The 12825-nt window shown below is 55.7% G+C and overlaps 1 protein-coding gene across 1 annotated transcript; it reads left to right on the forward strand.

The window, feature by feature from the left end:
• Positions 1–2834: 2834 nt before the first annotated feature.
• PRCC (proline rich mitotic checkpoint control factor) lies at positions 2835–11650 on the forward strand. Its single transcript, XM_061606128.1, has 7 exons — positions 2835–3534; positions 5893–5940; positions 6272–6901; positions 7150–7251; positions 8550–8693; positions 8898–8963; positions 10303–11650. The coding sequence occupies exons 1-7, from the start codon at positions 3202–3204 to the stop codon at positions 10387–10389; spliced, it is 1410 nt and encodes a 469-aa protein (XP_061462112.1). The 5' UTR covers positions 2835–3201; the 3' UTR covers positions 10390–11650.
• The last annotated feature ends 1175 nt before the right edge of the window (positions 11651–12825 follow it).

The raw sequence follows: 12825 nt of genomic DNA on the forward strand, positions 1-12825 counted from the left end.
GCAACAGTTTGGGCAGGCGCGCCGAAGGCTCCCCGGGCCGCTCGCTGGTGTTCCAAACGCGGTGGGGGCTGGGCCCTCGCCCTCCTTCGCCACCGCCTCCGCGCTCGCTTGCTGCTGCCTGGCTGGGCCCGCCGCTGATGCAAACGCCTGTCCCCACCCCCTGGCCACAAAGCAGGCGGGCGGGCAGGCGCGGGGGCGGAGGAGGCGCCTGCGGGAGAGGCCGCACAGCCAGCAAGCAGCAGCCGAGCGCAGAGCGCACCGATGGAGGCTCCTCCTCGCTGGCTGGAGAGCGAAGGCGCAGAGGCGGGAAACGAAGCTGTGCGTCCGTCCGGAGAGGACAACCTGGAGTTGCCCGGCGGGCGATGGCCCGCGGAGGAGCGCTACGCTCAAGCCAAAGCAGCGCGCCGAGGGACTCCCCGTTGCCGCCGCCGCCACGCACCTCCCTCTCCAGGCGCTCTCCCGTCACTTTTCGCTCTGGCCGTGCCAGCCTCGGCGGGGTTTGGAATAGCCCACCGCCACCCCCCCGGAAGGCTTCCTCGGGAGGTCAGGCCGGCCGGAACTCCACGGGCGGCGGCACTGGGCGCCAGAAGGGGAAAAAGGCGCGCCATTTGTCACCGCTGCGTACAACTTGGGCGCGTGCGGGGATTTAAGCCGTCTTTGGTGCATAGGATCCCGCTGCGCGAAAGAAATTGTGGAAGGCGGCCAACAGGGCGGTCATCATCACTCCTCGTAACAATAACTGTGCAGCGCGCAGTTAGCCTGTGGGATTCCCTGCCTCAAGTTATGGCCATGTTTCCTTAAGGTGGGCACCTTGCTGAAGGTGTTTTATGAAAATACTGCTTTTAAGGAACCATCCCTTTGGCCAGCCTTCCTTGTTAAGTCCAGCAGCCACATTACTTGGTGGGGCATGGGGTGTGTTAGAGGTGTGTTAGGAAAAATAGCAGCAGCCAATCCCCCCTGCGCAAACACCCAGCAGTGACCTCCTTCCCCCTCACTCTTCCTCCGTCCAGAGAGTGTGTTAACTTACATGATTTTTTTGTTTTGTTGAACTGTCTCACCCTTGTTTTGAGAGCTCCCCAGAAATACCAGATTCAAAAGCTTGACTTATCCTATAGCTGCAGCCCTCATTCACCTGCTGTCTGTCCCTTTGTTCTGAGTCTTCATAAACTTGAACTACTTTGGTAAAGCCAGTGAGCACATGAGCTTGGCTTTGAGGCTGCATTTGGTATCTCTGTTTTAGATTCCGCCCGAAAAGCAAGTTTATCAGTATGACAAGCTTAGAGAAGGGCAGAGAGAAAATAAAGACTTTAGGATGTGGTTGTTAACTCCTTGAGAGTCCCTCCTTGTAGTCTTGTTCCTAACTTTTAGATATTCCTTCCTGTTGAACAATCAAGGGAAAACTTTTTAACTAGCTGCTATATAAAGAACTAACTAAGCAACTGGAAAGTCATTGTGGAAAGCAACTGGATTTTTTTTTACTGGTTGCTGAGTTGATTTTTCTGTACAGAAACCCGAAAAGGTCTCATGCTGAGCTTTTCATATTGAGAAAATCAGAAGTTAGGCCTGAGTTGCAGCCTAGGTAGCCAGGCAGCTGGCTAAAGGTAGTGTAGATAGCAGTTCCTTAGGACTGTTTTCATCCCTTGCCATCAAGTACTCAAGTAAAAGAAGAAAAATAGCTGTGGCTGTGAGTGTAGTGAGTACTTTAAAGGAGTGAAGAGTAATCTAGGGCAGATGTTTTTTCAGATTGCTTTAAGTTATCTCTATTTGACCCTTTAGCAATAAGCACCCAATGTAATAACTGCAGAATAAACAAACTCTTGCCTCCTATTGTGGCCAGGCAAATACACTTCTATATCGCTGGCTGGGCGAACACAACTGAAAGGGAAACCATTCTTTAAATGGAGGTTGTCATTGTTGGTCATGTCACAAATTGAAAAGACAATTTCCCCCAAAAAATCCTAGGAGGGAATGAAGCATAGCTGGGGTGGGGAAATGTCCCCATTCCCCACCCCCGCTACAGGCATCTAAAGAATATTTTTTTCTGTATTTAATAAATCATTTTGTTAATCACTTTCTGTTGTTTTGTTTATTGCAATTTTACATGCACGCCTTTCATACATGGTAACAGTGATGGGCAAAACGCGCAAGAAAAGTGCAAAGTTTGGACCAAAACAGCCCAGTTTGAAGGATCTCAACCAGGAAATGTTAATATGTTTAATAATATTTTTAACCCTTTTTAAAAGTTGTTGGTTTTAAAACATTTTTTTAACGCTGTTTTGTTTTAATGTATTTTAAGGTCTGTTTTTATGATGTTTTAAAGTGTTTTTAGCGCTTTGTTTGCCGCCCTGGGCTCCTGCTGGGAGGAAGGGCGGGATACAAATAAAATAATAAATAAATAATTAAAATTACGGAAATTGCGTTAATAGGGTCGCTATCAGATAGCCTCAGTTCAGATTATTACGAAAAAGAAATTGTCCTTCTTGCCATTCTCGTCATTCCTGTTAAAGGACTAAAGACTAAAATCAGCGGTGGCTTTAAGTCCTTTGATCTGTGCTCCGCCCCTTTTTGCGGGCGGCTCACAAAGAGCCCCTCCCGCTTCGTCTCGTCGCTCCGAGGGGCGGAGCCTGCCGCCGCGCGCGGGCTCTCTCCCTCTCTTTGCTCCTTAGCCCCGCCCAACCCCACGCGGCCATCTTGAGGGCCGCCTCCTTCCCTGCTGGTTTGAGCGCGAGCGAAGTGGCTGATGGGAGCTGTGGCATTTCCTCCCGAGAGGCCGGATGTGAGAGAGGAAGGGGAAGGAATGCAAACACCATCCCAGGACTCTGACTCCCGGCGGCCCCCGCGCGGCAAGATGCCGGCGGGCCGATGGCTGCTTCCGGCGCGGCTGCTTCTGGGAGTTGTGGTTTTCCACTCCCTGCTCAGGCGCTGAGGGAGGAGGAAGGCGAAATTCCCCCCTCCCGCGCCTTCTACTTTTACGGCGGCCGCCATCACCCGGAGCCGAGTCCGAGGCGGGCGCAAGCGAGCCGCTTCGTTCGGGAGGGGTGAGGGAGCGAGAGCCCGCCCCCGCTCGGGCCTTCCTTCCGGCGGGGGCGTTGCTATGGCGACCGCTGCGGCCTAGCGAGCTTCACGCCCCAGGGAGCGCGGCCTAGTGCGGCGGGCGCATCCTCGGCTTTGCGTAACAGTAGGAGCCGCCGGTAGGGTGCCATGTCCTTGGTGGCCTACGCTAGCAGCGAGGAAGAGCAGGAGGAGGAGGAGGAGGAGGAAGAGAGCGACGCGGCCGAGAGAGGAGGAGGAGAGGACGACGCCGGGGAGGAAGGCCTGCAGCTGGGCCGGCGCGTCGGGCTCTTCTCTGCCCTCCCGCCGCCCAAGGCGGGCCTTTTCTCTCGCTCCGCTCCGCCCTCCTCCTCCTCTTCCCCGCCGCCGCCGCCGCCGCCTCTCCTTCTCTGTCCGGCCGCCGAGCCGAGCCAGGCCGCCGCCAAGCCCAAGAAGAGGACGCAGCCCGTGAGGATCGCCGCGCCTCACCTGCGCTCGGGGGACGTGAGTGTCTCGGGGCCGGAGGGGGGCATCTTTTAGGGCCGCTTCTCCTTCGTGGTACGCCTCCCATCAGATGGTCGTCTCGGCCGGGCTGGTGTGCAAGTCCGGCAGAAGAAGAGGGCGTAGCTGGGCCGGGCTGGCCACTTCATCCCAGCCGCTTACACGGGAGTAAGGATCCTCGGGTAGAACCGGAAGCGCAGGAAACAAGCGAGCCGAGGGTTGTATCCCACGATGGTCCTACTCAGGATAGATTAAGGGCCAGGATAGGTCGGAGCCAACTCAGTTGATCCCCGCGAGTAGATCTGTTGGGATCCACAGGCATAGGAACATCAGAAGAGCACTTCGGTAGCTGGCCAGGCTAGAGGGGGGCAGTCATCTAGTCCACCCTCTTGTTCTTCCCGTAGGGGCCACCCAGGGGCCCCAAAGGGAAGAGGCCCACAAGCAAGTCTTTCCCCACCTGGGATTCCCAGCAGCTGGCCTTGGGAAGCATGCTGCCTCAGACTGTGGAGGCGAAGCATAGCCAGCGTGGCTAGTAGCCACTGATGCCGCCCTCCTTCTCCATGGATTTGTCTAAGCCTCTTTTAAAGCTATCCAAGTTGGTGGCCATCACTGCCTCCTGTGGGAGTGAAGTCCATAGTTTAACTGTGCACTGCTTGAAGAAGTTCTTTCTTCCAACATTTGCCTCCACAGGATGCTCACGAGTTCTGGTGTTATGAGACAGGGAGAAAAACTTTTCTCTGTCCACTCTCTCCATGCCGTGCATAATTTTACTCACTTCTATCATGTCACCTCTGATTTGCCAGCTTTCTAATCTAGAAAGCCCGAAATGCTGCCATTCCATCCGTGTGAGTAATACCAACTACAGCCATTATTTATTCCTCAAATGTGAAAAACTCGGTACAGCCCTTTGCTAAATCTTAATTGTGCAGACTTAGAAATCTTAGCAGCTGCTGAAGAGCCAAACTTTGCCTTTTGCAACCTGGTGCCTAAATCTCCGGATCACAGGAACTTGTGAGCCAAAAGTGATGGATGGCTGAGCCAAGCGTGGGAGGAAGGTGATGATGTAAAAGCTCTGGTAGTTGGTGGTGGATCTCATGAGTTCCTCGAGTGCTCCAAGAGCTGCAGCATAGGAGATGCTTGATGCATATTTGTATCACTTACTTGCAGTAGGAAGGAGGGGAGGAGGAGTTGCCAAATCCTTCCTCTTATCAAAGCCACCATACGCAGGCTGCTGAACTGAGGGGAAATGTTATATTTTTTCATAAAATCAGTTATGCTCCGCCTTTTGAGGAATAACTCACCCAAGGGTTACAGTCTCATAAAAACAATACAGTGGTATCCAACGAAGCTGTACTCAGAGAAGACCTGCTGAAGTTAATGGAGCTGTTACTTGTGTTTGTTAATTTCAGTGGGTCTTCTGTGAGTAGGACTAACTCTGAATACAACCCAGTGTAAAAAACTGACAAAGGCAGCAGTATTAACAGATCTTAACAAACATGGGCCACTTATAACAAGGAACAAAACATTAGGATCTCTGGCAGGTCAAATAGCAAAGCTGCCTGTATTAAGGTCAGACTGGGATAATGACTCTTTGAGAAAAATCTGTCCAGCAAGAAACAGTTCTCATGGCAACTTATATCGAGAGACATTAAGATATGAGCGAATCAAGAACACCAAAGCATAAAAGAACGCTGGCTATTGGTGTATTCTATATTGACTTGATTCCATTTATGAATTGCTACCCATAAAATATGTCCAAGTGATTTCACTGTAACAACATAAACAACAAAAGTTCCTTGTATAGAAATAATTGCATATATAAAAACAATTTCCTATGTAAAAGCCATTTCAAATCTAATACAGATATGGACTAGGGCAGACTTGGAGAAAGGAAAAGGCCAATGCAATGTCAAATACATACACAATATGAAAGATTAAACACAGTGGGTGAAACCAACAGACCCCAAAATGATATAAATAAAAAGCATGCATAATTTTGCATAATGTATTTAATTTGTCTGCTTTTCTGCTGCACAGTTCTGGAATATTTAGGTCATTCCGCCTCTCCAAGCAGTAGCAGCCTCTAGACCTCCTCAGGCTGCCAGTTTGCCCAGTTTGCCCCTGCTGTGTGTACGTGAGTGCTTGAGGCTTGTGTACTTCTGTAAGACTTCTTGACTTTCTCTCCACACCGCAAAGACCTTGCGCATAAAACACACCCAGCAGGTTTGTTCTTCAGTGACAGCCTCTGGAGGGCCCACTCCTCCCCTGGCAGGGAAATGGTCCCTATTCAGAGCTGCTGGGTGAACGAGCGTCCTTCTGTTCCCTTCTCCTTGTACTCAGTTCTGTGTGTTTCTCTCTCAGTCAGATTCAGAGGAAGATGAGCCAGCAAAGAAACAGCCCTCTTTCCAGGTGAGGACTTTCCTGTGTTGCCCTCCACTCAGCTTCCCTGCTATGTGAAGGTCTGCCAGCCCAGCTTCAAGCAGCCCAAACAGCTGCACGCGTTGCTTAAAGCAGCCATGATTGCATCAGCTGCTATGCGGGCTCTGATGTCGCTTCCTGCATGGAGAGGCAAGGAGCAGTGGTGGCGGAGAAGTGGCGTCTGCCTCGTGGTGGAGAGGGGAGCAGGAGTGGCCCTGGCCTGAGGAGCAGGAAGGTTCTGGGCAAAGCAGGCTGAAGGGCCCAGGGGGAGAGAGTACCTCTTTTCCCCTTAGTTGTTTCCCCTTTGTGTTTCCCACACCAGGGCCAGGGCGAGGGATCCGGCTTGTCTGCGCTGCTTCCTCAGCCCAAAAACCTGACGGTGAAAGAGACGAACCGGCTGCTCCTGCCTTACGCTTTCTCCAGGAAAGCTGCTGCTGAGAATCCTCCAGAGGCCAAGCCTGCCAAAGGCCCTCTGCTGCCGTCCTCTGCCAGGCCACAGCCGCCTCTCAAGGCAACCTCGGCTGTGACCACCACCACAACTCCCTCCCCATCGGCCATCAAAGCGGCAGCCAAGAGCGCCGCCCTGCAGGTGACCAAGCAGATCACCCAGGAGGAGAATGACAGTGATGAGGAGGTGGACCCCGAGAATTACTTCTCCCTCTCCAACCGGAGTGATGTGCCCACCCTAACCCCCGAGGACTATGCCTACTCTGGCCCGGTGATGCTGGATGATCTGCCCCCTGGGACAGAGCCAGGTCCTGAGCCGGAGGCCCAAGACGCTGCTGCCAACGCCCCGCTAGAGTTCAAGACGGCTCCGGGCTCCAGCTCAGCTTCCCACGGGTGGGCACCGAAGCCTGGTGAAGAGTACAGCCGGCAGGCCTACGCGCCGTATCCTGGCTGCAGTGAGGCAGGCGGCCCTGGCCCCAGCCCTGGCCCCGGCCCCTATTATCAGGTGAGGATGCCGTGGGGGCTTCTCTGTGGAGGTCCGTGGCTGGGGTCAGCCAGGGATCCCTTCTGTGGCTGGTGATCTGGGTAGGTGGGCTTTGGGTTTCAGGTGGGAAGGAAGGAAGAGGAGAGGGCCTGGGGGGGAGCCTGGAGGTTGAATCAGGTGTTTGGCTGGGGGGGCACTGTGAGAGGGCAACTGGCCGTTGTGTTTGCCCTGGGGTTCAGCATCTCTTGATTCTCTCCTTACTTCTGCAGCCGGATTACTACAGCAGTGGTTACTATCAAGAAACGGACCCGATGCTGGGACCGCCCCAGGAGATCAGTGATGCTGCCTCCTCCTTCATGGACGACGAAGCGGTAAGCACCTGCTCTCGGGGTGTGTGTGTATCCATTGCTGAGGGGATGCCCGCACTGTCCTCTGGCTGTGGCAGTGGGTGGGCCTCACCAACACTTGCAGCAGGTCCCTTGCGCTTGCCAGAGTCTCTGCAGCTGTAGCCACACGACAGACCATGGACCTTGGGCTTCAGTGCTGGCTGGTGGATGACATCCCGCAGTGGGAGGTGGGTGTGCATGCACATGCGGTATGTACAAAAGTCAGCTTTTAGCTTGCAATAACTCTGAGCAGGGCCTTCAGCCTAGAATCTGGGGGTAGAATGGGACTCTTAGCAGTAGGAGAGTTTATTCCCTGGTCTCACTAAAGGACCGCCTCTGTCTTCCTCCCCCTACAACACTTTTGTTTATGGCTCATGCAGAAAACGCCTTTGATGTTTTTGGGAGGTGAGGGTTGGGGGAGCCTCTCTGGATCCACTTGCTCTGCTTCCCATAGGTCAGGAGGGGGAGCCTGCTCTGTGTACCCCCCAGCCCCACAACAGCAGGAGCTGCTTCTGGACGTTTTAGCCTCAGTGGGCCTGGGATTAATTGCTTTAGGAAGAACGGTCCGGCTGGCCGGCCAGCCTGCCTGCCTCTCTCGGCAGACTTCTGCTGAGTCTGGGACTGGATTATCTCCGGGGCTGTCGCTTTCTGGTGCCTGAAAGTAGCCTTCACAGAGCACCGCCTGTGGCCAGCGTGCGACTGATGCACGTTGGGAGGCTCACACGGCTGTGCTTCAAACGGGCTGCATCCGTCCTCCGCTGTGTTCCTGGCGGGTGCAGATTCAGCCTTGACTTTCTGCGTTGGTGGGGAGTCAGTGGGAAACGTGGCAGTGCTTAGTCTGCCTGGAGGCTCTTGGCCCTCCTGGGGCTCTGGCCTTCCCTCTGGAAGGCCTTCCCGCTTCAGGGGGTGGGCAGCTAGCTAAGGAGAGTCCTCCGAGGCTCTTTGGTGCCTGTGGGGCTTCCTTGCAGCTGAGGGGCCAAGAGGCTAGATGGAGCAAGCTGCTGTGTGTGTGTGTGTGTTTGTCTTCAGGTGTCTAAGATGGGCTTGGCAGCCTTGCTTCATTTCCTCAGGCTCTCCCTTACTGGTCCTCTTGTCATGCATGAACGAGGAGAGATCTGGAGGGCCCCAGAGAGTGCAGGGGGTGTCATGTCACGTGGCCCACTGTGCCTGGTGGTGGCGGTGGCAGGAGCAGACGTGCCTGCCGTGGGGGCTATCTCAGGCCTGAGGGGCCCCCACCGGAATGAATCCTTGTTTGCTGCTTCTCTGCTCCTCCCCTTGCTTAGTTCAAGCGCCTGCAAGGGAAGCGCAACCGGGGGCGGGAAGAGATCAACTTTGTGGAGATCAAGGGGGACGACCAGCTGAGTGGGGCCCAGCAGTGGCTGACCAAGTCCTTGACGGAGGAGCAGAGTATGAAGTCCTTCAGCAAGGTGAGGAGGGGCAGGGCAGCCCTTTCCCTCGGGGGCCTGCTGGGCAGTGGGGGCGGCTCCTCCTGCTGGTGGCCTCAGTGACCTCGGCCTGAGTGCCTGGCGCTGGGGGAGTTGTACTCTGTTCCCTCGCAGGGAAGTATCTCCCCTCCTGCCAAAATGTGCCCCAACGGACCATCTCCGCTCTCCTTTCTCTGTCCTCTTCAGAAAAAAGGGGAGCAGCCCACGGGGCAGCAGCGGAGGAAGCACCAGATCACGTACCTGATCCACCAGGTGAGGCCGTCGGATTCTTCATCTCCTCCCAATGCAGTTCTGCTTAGTCTCAGGGTCTCTCTTGCCTCCCCCTCCTGCCCAGCATGCTGGCTTGGGTTCTCCCTGGGCACACCGTCACCACGCAGGCCGCAGAGGGTGAGGAAGTGGGCCCTTGGGTAACCAGCCGCCCTTCCGTGCCTGGCAGCAGCTGCCTTGGAGGCTTCCTCCTCGCTCCTGGCAGAAGCTCCCACCTCCTGTGGGAGTGGGTGGGTCGTCTTGGGCCCTCCAGGTAGTCTTGGACTCCAACTCCCACCAAAGGCAGTGCTGGCCACCAACGTGGATGGCTTTCAAAGAGGATCAGACAAATTAACTGAGGACAAATCTATCAGTGGCGGCTAAATCTGATGGCCGCGTTCTGCCTCTGAATAACACCAGTTCCTGGAAACTGCAGGAGGGGAGAGCTGCGCTCAGATCCTGCTTGGGGTCTTGGGTCAACTACATCCTACTCGGAGGAGACCTACGGAAACTAACGAACCCAAGTTAGTCATGTCCATCAATGTCCGTGGGCCTACTCTGAGCTGGTTGGCATATCGAATACCACCTGGTGAGAACCGGGCACTAGATCCAGCAGCCCAGCTCTTCTGACGCTGTTCTCACCCCTGAGGGCATGCTGGCTGCTGGGGGCTGGAATCCCCCATCTTGGAGGCAGGCTGCAGCGTCCTGCCTGCCCTCAGAGCGCCCCGACTCTTAGTGCTGCTGCCTTGTTCCTGAAGGCAGGAAGCTCCCCGAGGCTTCTGAGCAGGAGCCGTCTGGGTGCAGAGCAGCGTTTACGAAGGGCGGCTGGGGTGCCTCTTGCCCAGGCCAATGGCTTGTGGCTGGCCAGACTGCCAGGATCTCTGGAAAGGCACTGGAGGGAACACAAAACGCTTTGGGTGCCTGAGCAGCAGCAAGCGGAGGAGGCCTCCTTGGCAAGCAGGACCAGCCGAAGAGGCGTCTCTGCCTCAGGCGGGGCCGCCACAGAGTTGTCCTCAGTGTGTTATTTTGGCATCTGAGGCGGGAGATCCTACATGTGCCTCTCCCTGGTAGTGCAAATATCACAGTAGCCTTTTCCTGCCCTTTCATGGCACCCAAGCCGGCTGCCCGAGGAGTCTGCTTTGCTCTGCCCAGTGGCAGGGCTGGGCCTGCTCAGGGGTGGCCCCAGGCCAACTGCTCTAGCAGCCTCTGCCTCAGCTGAGAAATGGGGCCCCAGAGCAAGGCTCTGCTTGCCAGGGCTGCCCAGGGCAGGCGGGCGGTGCTCTTCATTGTGGGGGTGGGACAGCAAACACCCACCTCATTCCTCATCTTTTCTTTTCTGGGGCAGGCGAAAGAGCGGGAGTTGGAGCTGAAGAACACGTGGGCTGAGAATAAGCTCAGCAGGCGCCAAACACAGGCCAAGTACGGGTTTTAGTGCCTGTCTTGATGCTCCAGCGCCTGGCCAGCTGGGACCCTCTGAGCCCTGAGGCAGAAGCCACCAGGCCCCCTGGCTGCGTTGTGCAAGAGGCGGAGGCCTGCTGGCGGGAGGGCTCGAAGCCTTGCGTCTGCGTGGACACTGCTGCCTTTCCAACGAGGGGTATTTTGGGGTGTGGGCACCTGAAGGCGGCAGCCGTGGGAGGGGCACGGCGTGCTCTCACTCGGCAGGAGACTTCCCTCCGACGCCTTTTCTTCCCAGCACGGACGGTGCTCGAGTGAGAGGTGAGCCCAGCCCTTGGAGTTGCCCTCCTGTGGGGGGCTCTTGTTTTGTGGCCCTGGCAGCCCCAGCCCCTCCCCCGGCCGTTGTGCGTTTTTCTCTCGGGTGGGAAGGGCTGTGCCCAAGTGCTCTTGCTATCGCTGCCCCCCCCACCTGGTTCTTTGGGTGTCTGTGCGCGTTTTGTGTTCTTGACCAGGCCTCTTCCCCGCCCCCAGCTAGGGAAATTTCCTGTTTTTTGTGGGTTAGCGACAGCAGCTACTTCCATCCTCCTCATTCCCATTGAAAACTGTCCTGGCGATGTCCTCCACGGCAGCGTTCAGCATTTCAGTAGGAAGCGCTACTGGAAGTTGTCTTGCATTTTTTTTCTCCCCCAAAGCCATAAGGACACAGCACTGTTACAATACTTGGGTTTAAGTGCTAGTGGAGTTCATGTACTTCCAGGCGGCCAGTTGCCTTTGGGGGCCTCGCAGCAGCCGGGGACGGATGGAGCCGGGTCTCACCTTTCGGCTCCACACCCACCAGAGCAGGAGTGTGGCTTCCGGGGCCTGTCCCAAGCCGCTGGTGAAAGGGAGGCCTTTTCCCCTTAAGCGTGGCGTGTGCCCTGGCAAGGACAAGCTGGCGTGCGTGTTTGTGTCTATATATACACACCCGCCCGCCCTCCTTGCTCTGCTTGGGCCCTGCTGGTTCCTTCTGCTGTCAGGTCTGATAAAGCAGGCCCCGAAAGGTATTCTCCACCTGGGGGCGCTGTTGGGTTCTCCGCTGCCGTTGTTCAAATTGCAGGCCCGTTTCCCCTTCCTGGAGGGGGCCACCACCCTTACCGCAGAGTTGCTGGGTGAATGAATGAAGATGATGATGATGATGATGATGTGTCTGTATTTCGGTTTTTTTAAAAACCAATTTCTAGTTTGTCCCTCAACATTTTAGTACTTAGAGAAGCCTCTCTTTTTTTGAGTATTCCAAAATAAAAGCTCTCATTAAGTAACTTATTTGTTACGAAATTGTCTGGAAAGAGATTTTATAAAAGAATAAAACTTTTAAATGAATTTCCCCTCCTTCCCCTCTCTCAAAACCTTTTAGTAAGTTGCAGGGGGGGAGGCTGAGGACTCCTGGTCAGGCCCAGCCCCTGAATCTCAACCCTCCCGCTGCCTCCTTCTTTCTGCCCTTCAATGGGGGGGGGGGGGGAGACTTCCTAGGCCTCAAAACATGTTGCGACGTAGGTTCCCTGCAGGGTCCCCAGGCAACAGGACAGACACCTTGCCCAGGATCAGTTGAGAATGAATAATGCAAAGCAAAATCAACCGTGCCTTCCTTTCCAGCCCTGGGCGTTTGGTGCTTTAATTCATCAGGTGTATAGCTGGGAGGGAAAGAAGCAAGGCTTGTGGGGAGAAAATACAGTGGGCCTCTAATGCCTCTGTGTGTGTGTGTGTAGGGGGGGAAGTCCCGCCCTGCAGGGGTGTGTGTGGATGCGCTAAAGTGCACCCCTAAATGTCTGGACCTTGGGAGGGCTCCACGTTGCCTTGGGGGCCATTCCCTGGGTCACGTTGGCAGCAGCGGTGGGTGTTGCCCTGTCATGGACTGTGGCCTTCCTGGTGCGCAACAGTTGCTGTGTCCCCTCAAGTTGGTCATTGGGTGACAGCATGAAGGAGCTGGGTGCAAGTTGGGGCTCAGAAGGGCTAAGGACGCCTGCCTGGCTGTTTTTTCATGGAAGGCTTTTAATCTGGAATAAAATGACCTCCCTGCCAACCACTTGTGAAGGACCTCCTGCCCAGGGGAGGGAGGCGCAGGAGGAGCCGCCGCCGCCTGCAGGGGCTTCCAGGTGTGGCTGCTGTCCTGCTGCCCACCCTCTGCTGACTTTGGCACCGAGGGGCATTTGCTCTCTCATCTAGGCTGCAGCAGCAGCGTCCCTCCTGCTATCCCCACCGGCCACCCAACACGCCTCAGGATGTCTTGGGGGAGCGCCTGCCTTCCTGCTCTGCCTGATAAGGAATCCCAGCCAGAAATGTGCGGCAGGCCCCAGGCCCGTGTGATCAAAAATAACTCCTCTCCTGCCCCAGATCAAAGAGAGCCCTAGGAGGTGGCTTGCCCTTGTGGGGCTGGGTGGGGCAAGGGGGCCGGGTGGGGTGGGGTGGGGCTGTGCCGCCAGAGCAGGCCCTGCTG

This window comes from Rhineura floridana, chromosome 22, assembly GCF_030035675.1.
Source record: "Rhineura floridana isolate rRhiFlo1 chromosome 22, rRhiFlo1.hap2, whole genome shotgun sequence".
NCBI lineage: Eukaryota > Metazoa > Chordata > Lepidosauria > Squamata > Rhineuridae > Rhineura > Rhineura floridana.

Excerpts from the sequence above, each read along its gene's own strand:
- PRCC (XM_061606128.1), top strand. The coding sequence starts at position 3,202 with ATGTCCTTGGTGGCCTACGCTAGCAGCGAGGAAGAGCAGGAGGAGGAG. Across the intron at positions 7,252-8,549 it reads CCTTCATGGACGACGAAGCG|TTCAAGCGCCTGCAAGGGAA; the intron begins GTAAGCACCTGC and ends CCCCTTGCTTAG. Across the intron at positions 8,694-8,897 it reads GTATGAAGTCCTTCAGCAAG|AAAAAAGGGGAGCAGCCCAC; the intron begins GTGAGGAGGGGC and ends TGTCCTCTTCAG.